At 39.4% G+C, this 17013-nt stretch overlaps 1 protein-coding gene across 1 annotated transcript in view; it reads left to right on the plus strand.

Moving 5' to 3' along the window:
• CHM (CHM Rab escort protein) overlaps window positions 1-17013 on the plus strand; it is a 196058-nt gene that overhangs the window by 3004 nt on the left and 176041 nt on the right. Inside the window, exon 2 of the mRNA XM_056124100.1 lies at window positions 2524-2590. Coding sequence (XP_055980075.1) covers window positions 2524-2590 — 67 coding nt within the window. The remainder of the gene's footprint in view (window positions 1-2523; window positions 2591-17013) is intronic.

The following is a 17013-nucleotide window of genomic DNA, read 5'->3' on the forward strand; positions in this document are numbered from 1 at the left end:
TCTCGGTAGCTTGCCGGTCTCTCCGAGAGGGGCGGAGGAATCGAACTCGGCTCGGCCATGTTGGCCCCTTGTAAGGCGAACGCCCTACCCGCTGTGCTAGAACTGTATTGTCCTTAATTGTATAGAACTTTGCTTTGTTTCTCTTATTTCTTTCTATGCCACAAACACACGTTGTGCTTTGAATTATATACCAAATTTAGGTGAAAATTTCATAGTGGCTTATTTTCAGTATTGGTATTTAATGTCTATATTCATAAATTTGATCAGAAATTCTTTTTCTGTTTACTTATGTTTAATTTTTTGTGGAGTGTTTATTTTTGGGTCACACCCAATGGCTTACTCCTGGCTCTGTGCTCAGGGATCACTCCTGGTGGTGACTATATATGGTGTTGCAGATTGAATCCAGATATTGACCAAATATATTTCCAGAACACAGTAACAACAAAGTCTCCAATGGAGACGTTACTGGGCCCGCTCGAGCAAATCGATGAACAATGGGAGGACCGTGACAGTGACAGTTTACTTCTGAAAAATTAGTTACTCTGTGAGCGCAGTCGGAGTATTATTTTTTTGGGGGGGGTAGGGATTGAATATGTAAATTGCTTCTACATGCATTTAGCTTTTTTGATGAACATTATGATCAAGATAATAGTTTCTTTTTATTGAAATCCATAATGCTAATATTTGGTTTAAAGTTTTACCCCTCAAATAGTGGTGTTTCCTTTATATAAGAGGATTGAGGTATTTTGTGATTATAAAAGAATCAGTATTAATACTGTAGAATTGCACTGAGCTTTTAGTACATGTTATTTTTAGAAAAGACATTAATATCCTTTATTAAAATGAGAAATCTTGATAAAAGTTATGGAAGAATTTTTTCTTTTTTGCTTTTTGGGTGACACCCGGCGATGCACAAGGGTTACTCCTGGCTCTGCACTCTGGAATTACCACTGGCAGTGCTCAGGGGACCATGTGGGATGCTGGGAATTGAACCTGGGTCAGCCGCAGGCAAGGCAAATGCCCTACCCTCTGTGCTATTGCTCCAGCCCTATGGAAGAATATTAAACTTACCTTTATTGACTGTTTATTGGCTGAAAGATATAGCTAAACACCATAATTTTGAAATTATAAAATTATTATATTTGATAATTTAATTTTTTTGTTAGTAATGGTGGTAGTATTTATTTTCTATTATGTTGACCCACTTTATCATGTGTATTTGGCTCCAAAGCACGATGTTTTGTTAGACTGCTGTTTTTTTAAAAAAATTAATTATTGAATCACTGTGAAATACAGTTACAAGCTTTCATGCTTGAGTTTCAATAATACAATGATAAAACACCCATCCCTCTACTAGTGCACATTCTCCACCACCAGTGTCCCTAGTATACTCCCCTTCTCAGCCCTCCCCCAGTATATTCACCCTTTCCAACCCTCCCCCTGCCTCCGTGGCAGACAATTTCCCCTATACTCTCTCTCTACTTTGGGGCATCATGGTCTACAATACAGATAGACTGCTGTTTTTATGAGAAAGTAAAATATTTTATAAATGGCCGTTTAAACTAGCTAACCTACTACTTGAATTAAAATGTGTTTACCATTCCCCCTGAGGCATAACTCTCAAAACTAGATTTGGATACAGAGTTCAGCTTTATAAATCAGTGAAACCTACTTAATTTAGAATATGTGGTTTTTCTTGTACAAGGTAACAAGTTAACATAGTAACACCTTAGTTTTTCTGTCATTTTAAAAATGTATATTTTATATATATCAGAGCCACTTAGATCTAGACTTAGTTATTGGGCATGTTTCCTAAATAATGAAGTACCTGTCTGCATAATATTTTGACAATGTTACTTTATAATCATTTGCAAATAAAAAAGATTTAAGTGCTTTCTTTTAAAAAAATCTTTTCCTATATGCTGTTTACCTGGTTTAATTCCCAGCACCATGTGATCTTCCTAACACTGCCAGGGGCCAGGGGTGACCCTGTAACCACAGAGTCAGAAATAGCCTGTGGATAACTTTGGATATAACCCAATTCCCCTATGTCTCCTCCCTCCAAAAAATCCGTTCCACATAATAAAATTTCTGTCACTGTCATCCCATTGTTGGGCGATTTACTTGAGCGGGCACCAGTAATGTCTCTATTCATCCTAGCCATGAGATTTTAGGAGCCTCTCCTTACTCGTCTTTCCCAACGATTGGAGGCTCTTTCATGGTCAAGGGAATGAGACCTGTTATGGTTACTGGTTTTGGCATATCGAATACACCACGGGGAGCTTGCCAGGTTCTGCCCATGCGGGCGGGATATTTACATACACATCAAATGGCATAATTTAAACTTTTAATTTTGGTATAAGGTTGAGCCTGTTTTGTTCAGTGCTTTTATACAAAATGACCTGAATTGCTCATTTCCTGTAACAAACATATATAGACATATGCCATGTATCTGTATATGTGTATGTGTGCATTAATGTGTGTGTTTCTTCATTCTAAAGGATATGATGTGTGTTTCTATAGGTTTGCCTGAGTCCATCGTTGCAGCTGCATGTTCAAGAAGTGGCCAGAGAGTTCTGCATGTTGATTCGTAAGTTTGGTAATAATAGTACTTCTGTCAATACTTCATGACTATCACTTTATAAAATTATGCTTTAAATACATAGCAGTGTGAACATGTGTGCATATGTCATATATAAAGAGAAGTAATTATAATTATTTATTTTTATGAAAGTGCGTTAAATATACAGCATGTAAATTTTAATATTCTGTGAAACGATGTTTATTATGAAAAGAGTAAACCAGATTTAACATAATTTTATTTTTATGAATGACTATGTTTTACATGATAAAGAATTTTCTATGTGGCTTGGGATCCTCACACCTAACCTTTTCCTTATATATTTGAATGAATATATAGAACCTTATATACTGTTGCACTTTAAGTTTTACTTATTCAAGTGTTGGAAAAATCAGCTACTTGATTGGAATATGTGGTTTTCTTAAAATTCATCAAACTTTGAAACATGAAAAGATCTTAATTTAAATAAATCTAGATTTTTTCATTAATGTGATATCAAGCTTCCAGGGGAATGAGGCCTGTTATTGTTACAGTTTTTGGCATATCAAATATGCTGCGGGTAGCTTGCCAGACTCTGCCATGTGGACGGGATACTCTTGGTAGCTTTCCGGGCTCTCTGAGAGGAACGGAGGCTTTTGGGGCAGCCTCTAATTGCTTTTACAGGTGTTCCCATTCTACCAAAAGCAAGCTTTTGATCGACTGGTGGGCCGCATGATCTGCTTTCTTCCAGGAGCTTTATTTTATAGTCTCTGGATCTTGGCTGAGTTGTTACTGGCGCCCGCTTGAGCAAATCGATGATCAATGGGATGAAAAGTGACAAGTAACAATGTGATATCAAGCAAAGAATTACTAGAAAATTTAAGTTTAAAGTAATGGAGGTGGAACAATAGTATAGCAGGTAGGGCACTTGCCTTGTTCTAGGTTAAATTGAGTTGGATTCTGGCACCACATATGGTGCCTTGATCCTTTCCATTAGTGATCCCTGTGCATGGAACCAGGAGTAAAACCTGTGCACTGCTGGATGTTGCCCAAAAACCAAGGGGACAAAAGATAAAGCATGGTTTTAATTCACCTAGTTACTGTTTCCAAAACTACCCTCTACTTGTCTATTTAGTGCCTTTGGCCTGAATTGCTCATTTCCTGTAACAAACATATATAGACATATGCCATGTATCTGTATATGTGTATGTGTGCATTAATGTGTGTGTTTCTTCATTCTAAAGGATATGTACTACAGTCTAATTTATTGGTACTAGAAAGGAAATACAGTACCTCCCGTCAACATTTTTCTCACGATTGCTTTGACTATTCGTGGAATTTTGTGATTCCGTAGTAATGATAGTAGTTTGTTTTAGTTATTGAGGCATATAATAAGAATTTCTTATTTTTTTAATTTTGGTTCCACACACAGCAGTACTCAGGCATTACTCCTGACAGTACTTAGGGGACATAAAAATGTCATGGAGATCAGACTGTGGTCTGCCATATGAAGGCAAGCACCTGAAGACCTATACTGTCATAAGAGTCTTAATGGGGAATGCATCATTAGCTCTGTATAATGATTTGGATAGGATGGTCATGGTGACAATATTAATTTTTCCAATTCATGAGCATGGAATATTTTTTTCATTTCCTGATGTTGTTGGTGTGAAAGTAGATTTTCCTGCACTAGAAAGTTCCTGAGAATTCTACGAAAGATTGCATCCAAAACCCAGCAGATGAAAAGTTAGAGTTCACTGTACGTATAAAAAAAGTAAATAGGGCTGGGTCCCTCCCCAGATGTCCAGGGCTCTCTCTCTCTTTTTTTAATTGTTATTGAATTATCTTGAGATAGTTATAAGCTATCATATGTGGATTACAATCACTCAATGATCAAACACCCATCCCTCCACCAGTACACATTTCCCACCACCAATATCACCGGTATGCCCCCCTTTCCCACCCTCCCCCTGCCTCCATGGCAGACAATATTCCCCATCATCTCTACTTTTGGGCATTATGGTTTGCAATACAGACACTGAGAGGTTATCATGTTTGGTCCTTTATCTACTTTCTGCACACATCTCCCATCCCGACCAATTCCTCCAGCCATCATTTTCTTAGTGATCCTTTCTCTGTTCCATCTTCCTTCTCCCCTTTGCTCATGAGGCAGGCTTCCAGCTATGGAGCAATCTACCTGTACCGTGCATCTAATATCCTTATGTGTCAGCCTCATGTTTCGTTGTTTTATACCCCACAAATGAGTGCAGTCCTTCTATGTCTGTCTCTCTCTTTCTGACTCATTTCACTTAGCATGATACTCTCCATGTCTATCCATTTATAAGCAAAGTTCATAACTTCACCTCTCCTGACAGCTGCATAGTATACCATTTTTTAGATGTACCAAAGTTTCTTTAACCAGTCATCTGTTCTAGGGCACTTGGGTTGTTTCCAGATTTTGACTATTGTGAACAGTGCTGCAATGAACATATAGGTACAGATGTCATTTCTACTGTGCTTTTTTTCATCCTCGGAATATATTCTGAGAAGTGGTATTGTGGGGTCATATGGAAGCTCAATTTCTAGTATTTGAAGGACTGTCTATACTGTTTACAGAAAGGCTGGACTAGTGGGCATTCCCACCAACAGTGAAAGAGTGTCTCTTTTTCCCCATATCCACGCTAGCACTGTTTGCTTTTGTTCTTTTGAATGTGGGCCAGTCTCTGTGGTGTGAGATGATATCTCATTGTTGTTTTGATTTGCATCTCCCTGATGGCTAGTGATATGGAGCATTTTTTCATGTGCCTTTTGGCCATTTGTATTTCTTTTTTGAGGAAACTTCTATTCATTCCTTCTCCCCATTTTATGATGGGGTTGGAGGTTTTTTCTTGTACAATTCTACTAGTGTCTTGTATATCCTGTTTATTAATCCCTTATCAGATGGGTATTGGTTAAATATTCTATTTCATTCTGTGGGCTCTTTCTGAATTTTGGTCACTGTTTGTTTTGAAGTGCAGAAGGTTCTTAGTTTGATGTAGTCCCATTTGTTTATGTTTGTTTCCACTTGTATGGTCAGTGCTGTTTTATCCTTAAAGATGCTTTTAGCTTTAGTGTCGTGGAGCGTTCTGCCTACATTTTCCTCTATGTACCTTGTGAATTCATGCCTGATGTTGAGGTCTTTAATCCACTTTGTATATATACACTACTTTTGGACACTACTTCCACTACCCAGCTGTCGCCACACTCCAGGACGCTTTCCGGACACATCATAAGACACTAAATACCCATCTTCCGGAATTGTCGTACCATATTTGATAGGGTTCAAATATGGTAACACCTACAAGGGTGATTAGAGGTCGCCCCAAAAGCCTCTATCCCTCTCGGAAAGACGGGCAAGCTACCGAGAGTATTCCGCCCGCACGGAAGAGCCTGGCAAGCTATCCGCTGTGTATTCGATATGCCAAAACCAGTAACTACAACTGGTCTCATTCACCTGACCCTGACGGCTTCACCGACATGGCAGCACTGAGAAGGATGAGAAAGGAGAGGCCGACAAAATCTCAAGGCCGACCTAGGCTGCCACAACGAAGGAAGACAAAAATGATCGTCTGTACTTTCAATGCACGTACGCTAGCATCAGATGCATCCATTGAGGACCTGATGGTACAAGTGTGAATGATCAAGTATGACATCATTGGTCTGACCGAGACAAGAAGGCACGAATCTCACCATGCCGTTTTCGACACTGGAGAAGAATTGTTCCTCGGAACATGCGATAAAAGAGGTGTTGGAGGCGTCGGTGTCCTTGTCAACACAAACTTGGCCAAGAGCATTGATTCGTTCGAATGCCTAAAACCCGAATTGGACGTTTACATTTGAATAGATGTGGCTCACTGTCTGCAGTTTCTTTCTTCGTTGTCTATGCACCAACATCTCATTATGATGAAAGAGAAATCGAGAAGTTCTACATGGAGTTAGAGAAGTTCTATAAAGAAGACCACACCTTCTACAAGATCATTGTGGGTGATTTTAATTCCAAGATAGGACCGAGAAGATCAGCTGAAGAACTTCACATCGGGACCCATGGCCTAGAATGGAACGAACAGGGTGAGAGACTGTCTGAGTTCATCATGTCGACCAAGACCATTCATGGTAACTCACAGTTCCAGAAGGCAGAATCTAAACGATGGACATGGGAGTCTCCCGGTGGACGATTCCACAACGAAATAGACCACATCATATTCAATCGACAGTTTTGCCTGACTGATGTCGCTGTTGTCCCAAAATTTCAAATGGGATCGGACCACCCTCTCCTTCGTGCAAAATTCTACTTCACAGAGCGGGGAGAAAGGGCTGCAAAGTTCAAAAAGAGAACTCCCAGAATGACCACCAACTGGGAACTCTTTGGTACTATTGTGGCAACATGGGAAGATGCCATTGTTGACAACATTGATGAGGAATACGATCGACTGGTTCAGCACCTCCATGAATGTGCGAGGAACGCCAAGAGAGAGATAGCCACAAAAAATCGCCTATCTTCAAAAACTCTTGAGCTAATTCGCCAGCGTGGTTTGGCGCATGCCTCAGGCAACCGCAAGCTAACGTCCGAGCTCGCAAAGCAGTGCAGAGATGCGATCAAGGAAGACCTCAAAGAGAGAAGAGCAGAAGTACTGGCAGATGCGGCAGAAGCTGGGAAAAGTATTCGTAACACCCGCCTGTCCTTCGCCAACTATAAGACCAAGATGACTGCCCTCCGACGTCCTGATGGATCCATCACATCCTCCAGAATGGCAATGGAGAAGATTATCCATGACTTCTACTCAAATCTCTTCGATAGCCATGTCCACTTGCCGACATACCAAATTCCACAGGATGGATATGTCGTTCCCAACGTTCTCCCTTCCGAAATCCGACACGCCATTTCCTTGGTAAAGAAACAAACAGCACCCGGCCCAGACAAGTTTAGACCTGAACACCTGAAGAACCTGCCGTCAGTACTCATCAATACACTGGCTCGGCTCTTCACTCGCTACCTGTCTGAATGCAAGGTTCCGTCCCAATGGAAAACCAGCAGGACCGTACTACTGTTCAAGAAGGGAGACATCCATGACATTGGCAACTATCGCCCGATCTGCCTTTTGTCAGTCATCTACAAGTTGTTCACTCGAGTCATCCTAAATAGGATTGGCAGAACACTAGATGAAGGACAACCATGTGAGCAAGCAGGGTTCCGCAAAGGATTCAGCACCATCGACCATATCCACACAATAACCAAGCTCATTGAGGTTTCTCGGGAGTTCAAGATGCCGCTCTGTTTAACATTCATTGATTTACAGAAGGCCTTTGATTCTGTTGAGACGGAAGCGGTCATTGAAGCCCTAGCCAATCAGGGCATTCAAGCCCAATCCATCAGGATCCTCCATGAGCTGTATTGCGGATTCACTACCAGGATCTCACCATTCTACAAAGAAGTGATCGTTGATGTCAAGAGAGGGGTACGGCAGGGTGATACCATTTCACCGAAACTCTTCAGTGCCACCCTCGAGAACATCATGCGACGACTGGAATGGGAAGGAATGGGAGTGAAGATAGATGGTCGGCAACTACACCACCTCCGCTTTGCTGATGACATTGTTTTATTAACACCAAACATCAGCCAAGCGGCACAAATGCTGGCCGACTTTGACCGTGAGTGTGGAAAGGTAGGACTACAGCTGAATCTTACGAAGACGATGTTTATGAGAAACAGCCTTGTTCCTGACACCCCATTCGCTCTCAATGGAACGACCATCTCTGAATGTAACAGCTACGTGTACCTAGGTCGAGAAGTCAACATGACAAATGACCTGGCACCCGAGCTGCGCAGGAGGAAGAGAGCGGCTTGGAACGCCTTCAAGAACGTCGAAGAAATAGCTAAGAGGGCGAAGAACCTCCGGCTCCGGGCACATCTCTTTGATTCCACTGTTCTTCCTGCATTAACATATGCCTCAGAGACCTGGGCCCTACGCAAACAAGATGAGAACGCTATTCAGGTCTCCCAAAGAAGAATAGAAAGATCTATGCTTGGAATATCACGTTTCACTCAAATGAGAGAACGAATCCGGAGTTCTGACATCCGTCGACGATCAAGGATCAGGGACGCTGTCTCATTTGCCAAGGTGTTGAAAATCAGATGGGCTGGTCACGTAATGAGATTTAAAGACGACTGTTGGACTAGAGCTGTTACTGACTGGATTCCATGGGATGTCAAAAGACCGCATGGCCACCCACCTACCAGATGGTCAGACTTCTTCGTCAAGATCATGAATGATCGGTTTGAGGCCCTTCATGTTCCCGGAGCGAACAGATGCCATTGGGCTACACTAGCACGCGACAGGGACAAATAGAGACGTTACTGGCGCCCGCTCGAGCAAATCGAAGACTAAAGGGAAGTTAAGTGATTAAGTGAAGTGAATCCACTTTGATCTGACCTTTGTGTCTGTCATTAGACAGAGGTCAGAGTTCATTTTTTTGCAGGTAGCTATCCAGTTTACCCAGCACCACTTGTTAAAGAGGCTTTCCTTGTTCCACTTCACATTTCTTGCTCTATTGTCAAAGATTAAGTGGTTATATATTTGGGGGTCTGTGACAGAATATTCAACTTGGTTCCATTGGTGTGCAGGTCTGTTTCTAGCTCAGGACCATGCTATCTTAATTACTACTGCTTTGTAGTACAGTTTGATAGTTGGGAAAGTTGATGCCACCCATCTTCTTTTTCCCAAGGCTTGTTTTAGCTATTCGTGGGAGTTTATTGTTCCATATGAATTTCAGGAGTGTTTTTTCTATTTATTTGAAAAATGTCACACGCCCCTCCTTTACCTTGGTTGGATGATCAGGTTCTGTCCCTGATGCCGCCAGGTCCAGTGAATGTCTTCCCTGCCCTGTCCTGCCTAGTCTACTTGGCTCCTGTGAATGAAGACCAAGTTTTGTCCCATGCTACCCCGCCCCATGACACTTTGTCTTGTCCCTGCTCTGCTCCTCTATTCGGTATAAGTTTTCCCTAGCCTCTGGCCATGGCCATATGCATGAGATATTGGTTCCTTCTACTCTACTCTTTTTAGACCTATGCAGCCTCCGATACTGGGTCATGTTTCCAGGGAGCATAGCCAGACCTGAGAGTGTAGTGAGTACCAAGAATGCTGCTCGAGAGGGGAGAAGGGGAAAGGGGGAAGGGAGAGTGAGAGGGTGATTGCTAGGGAGAGGGAGAGGGAAGGCACAGGGGGCTTCCTTTTATTTGCTGCCAAATCCTACTCCCAGCCATCCCATTATCTATTCTGATTGGCTACCTGTTGCATGGGCAGACATTTAAAGTGAGCTGTTGCTCCATGCTTCAGCTCCTGCTATATTAGTGTTGCCTTCTTTTTCTATAAATACTGACATAGAGTTTTTGTGTATAAGTCCTTCACATTCTTTGAAAGCTCATCCTAGCTATTTAGTATTTTAGGAACTCTTTTGAATGGACTTGCCTTTATTGTTTCTCTTCAAGTTCATTATAGAAATGCAACGTATTTTTGCTATACTTTTTTGTAGTTTAAAGCATGCTAGTTTCAAATCCATTATAAGAGAACCTGTTACTCTCTACCTGTATATATCTTGTTTTCAATATCTTACTATTTCTAAGTAGAGTTTTTGTGACTATTATAGAGGATGACTTAATATTGCTTGCAGAGCAGTTAAAAGTAGCAGTGAATTTTTGCTGTTCTTGTCTGTACAGATTTATTATATTAGTCCTTCAAAACTAAGTTATAATCTAGCTAGATAGAGTATTCTTGTTGGGATGCAAATATAGTTCAACATGGTCTATGTGCCATGCAATTTTTCTCTCCCATAGGGTTTTGTTTGGTAATTCTGCTGTGAGTCTTTTGGGGTTTCTTTATATGTGAGTCTTTGTTTTGCTCTTATTGCTTTTAGGATTCTACCCTATCATCGACTTTTGATATTTTAGTTACAGTTTATCCTGGTCTTCTATTTGGGTTTATTTTATTTGGAACTCCATGAGGTTCCTTTATATGGGTATATGACTCTATCTTCATACTTGGAAATTTCTTGGCTATAATTTCTTCAAACAATAATCCTTCTTCTCTCTTTTCTCTCCTCCTGTAACCTGTATAACTTAGCTGTTATTCCTTTTGATGCTATCCCCGTAGGTATCTTTTCTTTATTTTTTTCTTCAGTCTATTTACATTTTTTGGTGGTATCACATATCTTATCTTCAAACACAGATTAATTTCATAGTCTTTTATTCCACTGTAATTTCATAGTCTTTTATTCCACTGTAGAATTTTCAGTCTCTTTAGAGATATTTTTAGTTAAGCTGTTTTCTTCTATAATTCTCTAATGTCTGATTCAATTTTTTTCGACATTCTCATTCTTTGTCTTTTCCTTGTTGGAACTAGCTTATATTGATTTGCTCAGTTCAGTGAACATACCTACCACTGTCACTATGAAGTTCTCATAAAGGACTTTAGGAAGTTCTTGAGTGCTTGTGGTGCTTTTGGGCTTTTGTCTTTGTTCATTAATACAGGTGTATTCTTTTGCTTCTTTCCTGATGCCATGTGAGGTTCAATTTTTGCAGAACTGGATGATATTAAATGAAGTACATTAGTAAATTGTTGCTAATTTCAGTCAGAGACGATGGCTTTCTTTTTCTTTGTCTCAATGCTGGAATTTGTGGCCACAAACATAGAACTTAATGTATCATATGTAGAAATAACACAATGGCCGGCAGACCAGTACTGTGTATCAGGGTTCACAGTTGCTGGTGCCTGAAAAGGACTATAGTTTTGGTGTACAGGAAATTGAGTTGGGCATTAAATATTTGCTCATGGACATGTAACCAGTGGCAGATAGTAACTACTAGGGTTTTTGTGTTTCTTGAGTGTGTGGCAGCTATTGTTTTGCTCTGTATGACCTGAGACATCACCTGTGGTCTAATGGAATAGTTTTATGAGGCCCGTGGCCCCAAGTTTGACTAGGCCTGGGCTCCAACCAGATGTTCAGATGTTCAAAAAATGGTCAGAGTATGGGCACAGCGGCAATAGGAGATATGTTGTATGCTTCCTTTTGTTCACTAAAGCCCTTTATTCCTCAGAGACTTCATTCAGACTGCGTGCTATAAATCAGATGTGTAGTGGGAGTAATTGACTTCATTTTTTCTGAAGTAAGCAGCTGTCATTCATCTGCACAGTCCTTATATTGGAATGGTGGATTTTGTACTCAGGCTATTTCTGGTTCCAAGAAGGTTAGACCTGGTATCTCTCTGCTGACCTGATATAGGACTCTGAGGTACAGCCTGCTGCAAACACCTTCCCAAGTATCTCTCCTGTACTTACTTCCTGACCATGCTTTATAATAATAGAATAATAGAATAAAATTGGGCACAGTTTGTTGGTTTTTTTTCCCAGGAATAGATTCTGCAACTTAACAGTCTCCACTTCACCCTTCCCCTCTTCAGCAGCATCATTCTCTTTAGCTTTTTAAGTTATGTTATTGCTCTTGGTACCAGAGTGGTGTTCTCAATGGAGAAGATGGCTAGATTTTCCAGTGAGCTTCTTCAGTAGGATCTCTTAGGATTCAGCATTTAATTCATATTTGATGCTATTTTTGATGTAGTGCTTTTGTATTGCTCCCTCTTCTGCCATCTTAGCCCCACCTCCAAACACTACTTTACATTGCCTACATTGCTATCTGTAGTAATTTCATATTCTTTTCAAGGCAAACAAAACTAAACAATGGGATTAAATTCAAGTTAAAAACATTTGCACATTGGAAGAAACTCATTAAAATGAAAATAAAACCTCATCAATGGGATAATACAGTCTTAAAATATGTGTGACAAAAAGCTAATATCTGAGATATATAAATTACTCACAAATATCACCTGTAATTAAAAAAATCCTATCTAATATGGTGAGAAGAGTTGAAAAGATGCTTCTCCAAAGTAGACTTAAAACTTGCAAAAACACAAATGAAAAAATTCTCCATATTACTTGTTATAAAATTGGGATAACAATGATTGCCAAAGAAACTTTCTGTTGTCTTCAGAAAATTCTTTAAAAACAAAACAAAACAAAAAAACTAGAAACTGGTGTTCACTGGTATGAGAATAGCCTATATCAAAAAGTTCAGAAACAACAGTTGTTGTGAAGTTCAGAAACTTTTATTCACTGTTGGTGTTAATGTAAACTGGTTAATACTATAGAAAATAGTATTTCTCAGTTAAAGAATTCCTGTAGCCCTGTCAAGAAGGCAGTCTGCTGTGTGTATGTGTGTGTGTATATGTGTATGTGTATGTGTGTGCATAGTTGCATGTGTGTGTACGGGAGGGGTAGGGAGGGAATCTGGGAACACTGGTGGAGCGAAGTTGACACGGTTGTTGGGATGGGTGCTGGAACATTGTATATCGAAAACTCAACTACGAATAGTTTGTAAATCACAGTGCTTTAATAAAATAAAATTAAAAAACTCAAAGTAGAACTACCATATGATGCAACAGTTCATATGTTTGTTGTATGCTCAAAGAATATGAAACATTAATTTGAAATGATGTGTAAACACCTGTGTTCATTGCAAAGCGATTTATAATAGCCAGAATCAGGAAACAGTTCAGATGTTCCACCAACAAGTCATATCTGTGAGTCTTTAGCTCACCAGCAGCTCCCAAATTTGAGATAATCAAATTATGAGTGAGCAGACATATGATATCTGGGTCAGTAGGAATAGATGAGATCACTGAGGAAGAAGAATAGAGGTGCCTTTTAATATTATTTACTCATCTATGTGACTTGGTTATCTAAAAATGGATTTGTGTGGGCTGATGTGTATGGAATAACTAAGCATCGGGAGATCCTTTTTTATCTCTATTGGAAATAAAACCTTATACTAGTATTTCATTTGACAGATCGATCTGATTGTCAGAGAACCTTTCTTTTTTCTTTTTTAAATTTTTATTAGTGAGACACCATGAGGTACAGTTGTAGACTTACAGCTTTTTGTTCTTGGGTTTCAATTATACAATGATCAAATACCCATCCCTCCACCAGTGCCCACTTCCCACCACCACGAATCCCAGTATACCTCCCATCCCCCATTTCCCCCATTCCGCCCATTCCCCCTGCCTCTGTGGCAGGGCATTCCCTTGTGTTCTCTCTCTCCTTTTGGGTGTTGTGGTTTGCAAAAGAAGTATTGAGTGGCAATCATGTTTGGTCTATAGTCTACTTTCAGCATGCTTCTCCCATCCTGGAAGGATCCTCCCAACACCCTTTATTTGGTGGTCCCTTCTCTATCTGAGCTCCCTTTTCCCCTAGCATGTGTGGCTGGTCTCTAAGCCATGGAGCAAAAATTCCTGATTGTCAGAGAAACTTTATGTTGCCTCAGGGAACTGTTTATAATTATAACATTTATTGATTAAGATTATTTGGCTTATAATATTGTTGATAATGCTTTCTCATGTACACGATACGGATCCTACAGCCATACCAATGTACCGACTCTCTCTCCCAAGAGTTCCAACACCCCTTTCTTTCAGACTCCCCCAACTCAATTTTGTGGATCACGTCTCCCATTTATGTTGCCTCTGGGCCTTTGTTGCTACCTTGCTGTGTAACTTTAAGTCACACATATGATAGAGATCATCCTATATCCATCTTTTTCCTTCTGTCAGACAGCATGACAATCTAGTTCCATCCACATTGCTGAAAATTGCACGATTTTGTTCTTTCTTATGTTAATTGCTGTATTTACTACAATAGCCAAGATATGGTAACAATCCAAATGCCTGACCATGGATGAATAGTTTAAGAAGTTGTAGAATATATAAACAATGGAATGCTCTGAAGCCTCAGGGAATTTTATTTATTTAAATTTATTTATTTATTTATTTGGCTTTAGGGCCACATCTGGTGGTGCTCAGGGTTTTCTCCTGGCTCTGAGTTCAGAAATCACTCCTGAACCGGGACCATGTGGGATGCTGGGGATTGAATCCAGGTTGGGTTCAATAATAGTAATATACTATTATATTTGCATCTGTAGCATTCTTCTCGCATTGTTCATCGATTTGCTCGAATGGGCATCAGTGACGTCTCCATTGTGAGACTTGTTTCTGTTTTTGGCATATTGAATACGCCATGGGGAGCTTGCCAGGCTCTGCCATGGGGGCAGGATATTCTGGTAGCTTGTCAGGCTCTCTGAGAGGGATGGAGGAATTGAACCCGGGCCGGCTGTGTGCAAGGCAAGCACCCTACCCACTGTGCTATCGCTCCAGTTTTTCTAATTTCTCCTTTGCTGTTTAGTCACTATCTGTCACTGTCCTCCCATTGTTCATCGATTTGCTTGAGCGGGCCCAGTAACGTCTCCATTGGAGACTTTGTTGTTACTGTGTTTGGCATACCGAATATATCACGGGTAGCTTGCCAGGCTCTGCCGTGCGGGTGAGATACTCTCGGTAGCTTGCTGGGCTCTCCGAGAGGGGCGGAGGAATCGAACTCGGGTTGACCATGTTGGCTGCGTGCAAGACAAACGCCCTACCGCTGTGCTATCACTCCAACCAGCTGTTTAGTCATTTCTTTGAATTGCAAAGTAAAACTATATTATTCACCCAAAACTATATTATTTCAATATAATTGAAAAAATTTTTTCAAGATAACACTTGTGATGAATGTATTTTTGATGAATCTGAAAGCATTTGGAACATGCTTGCTTTGTTGGATCAAGGTATGATTTTGATAATAGTCTATTATGCCCATTTAAAAAAACAAAATTTTTTGGAGAAAGTTAGAAAACGCTTGATTAGTGCATATATTTTATAAATCCTGGGGAAGTTAAAAAAGATCCCATTTTTCTTTATAGTTTACATCAGATTTAAAGATATATACTTATTTTTATAATTTTTAAATATCTAGCTTTTAGATTATAATAAGCAGTGTTATATGGTAGAAATGTTATAGGTTTTGTGGTCTGATATACTTTGGGTTTATTTAAATTCAGCGTTTGATATTTCCTGTGTGAATTAAACAGGATAGTTAACTATACTTTTCTGTTCTAATATTAATGTGAGGATAATTGTAACAATTATCTCAGTATTGTGATTATTGGACATTTCTATATTTGAAAATAAGAATACACCTTTTTCCCCATTTTACCTGAAAATTTTAGGTCACTTTTCTGCTTTGATACTTTGGAGGACTTTAGATAAAAATATTAGTTTTATGTTTTCAGAATATTTTTTGTAATACTGAGTTGATACATAAAATCTTTGGCTTTCTCTGTTGAAAAAAAATTCATTTTGACATTGTGATTATAAAGTTGTTTACAATCGGGTTTCAGGGATATATTATTCCCACCCACAATTTCAATACCCCGTGACCCCATCCCTCCACCAGTAAACCCAGGTTTGCTTCTATCTATAAACCTAGTTCTTAACAGATACATTTTGAAATTTGATTATTATAGATTGTATTCCATGCTTTTGGTAAAGTTGGGTCTAATCATTTAGATACAGCACAGATATATTTTATATATCTGTTCCTTGACCCTGTGTTACTTCCAGATCTCCTTTTTTTCTTCCTCTCCCTCTATCTCTTCTTCCCTAGTCTTTTTATTTTTGTAATCAAAGGCCAAGGGTTCACCAACCTTTTATACCTTCAATTCCCTTGTCATGTTACTCTGTATACCAAAGATCAGTGAGAATATCTGGTATTTATTCTTCTGACTTACTTCACTTAATATGGTGCCCTCCTGTTCCATCCAAGTTGAAGTGAATTATATATTTTATCATTCCTTGCAGCTGTGTGATTTTGTATATATATGTATATATATGTATATTCAACTCTTATTACTGGACAATTGTTTTGTTTCTATCTTCTGGCTATTGTACTAAGTTCTGCAAAAAAAATATGTGTCCATATAGCTTTTTATATGAATGTTTTTGGTATCTTTGTGGTAGATTCCAAGTAGTGGGATCACTGGGAGCTCTAGTCTTAGTTTTTTGAGGAATTTTCATATTGTTTTCTATAGGGGCTGAACCCGACAACATTCCCACCAGTAGTGCATGAGATTTTCTTTTTCACCACATCCCTGCCAAACACAGGTTATTTCTACTATTTTGATATATATCATCTTACTGGTGTAAGTTGGTATAGAAATACAACTTTTTCTGTATTAGTCTTTTTGCCTTCTGAGTTGCTATACTAGTTTATTGTTTCTGAAAGATTTTAGTGGCAAAAAATAAAATATTTTAGTGGGATCTATAACGGTTCCTCTATGTGTATTATATCATCTGTATAAAACGTAGTTTGACTTCTTTTCTAACTTGGATCCCATGATTTTTTTATTGCTTAATTGCTACAGCTAAGACTTCCAGAATGATATTGAATAATAGTGGAGAAAGTGAATATTCCTGCCTTGTGCCTGATCCT

The sequence above is a fragment of the Sorex fumeus genome, unplaced genomic scaffold (assembly GCF_029834395.1).
Source record: "Sorex fumeus unplaced genomic scaffold, SorFum_2.1 ptg000050l, whole genome shotgun sequence".
In the NCBI taxonomy this organism is placed as follows: domain Eukaryota; kingdom Metazoa; phylum Chordata; class Mammalia; order Eulipotyphla; family Soricidae; genus Sorex; species Sorex fumeus.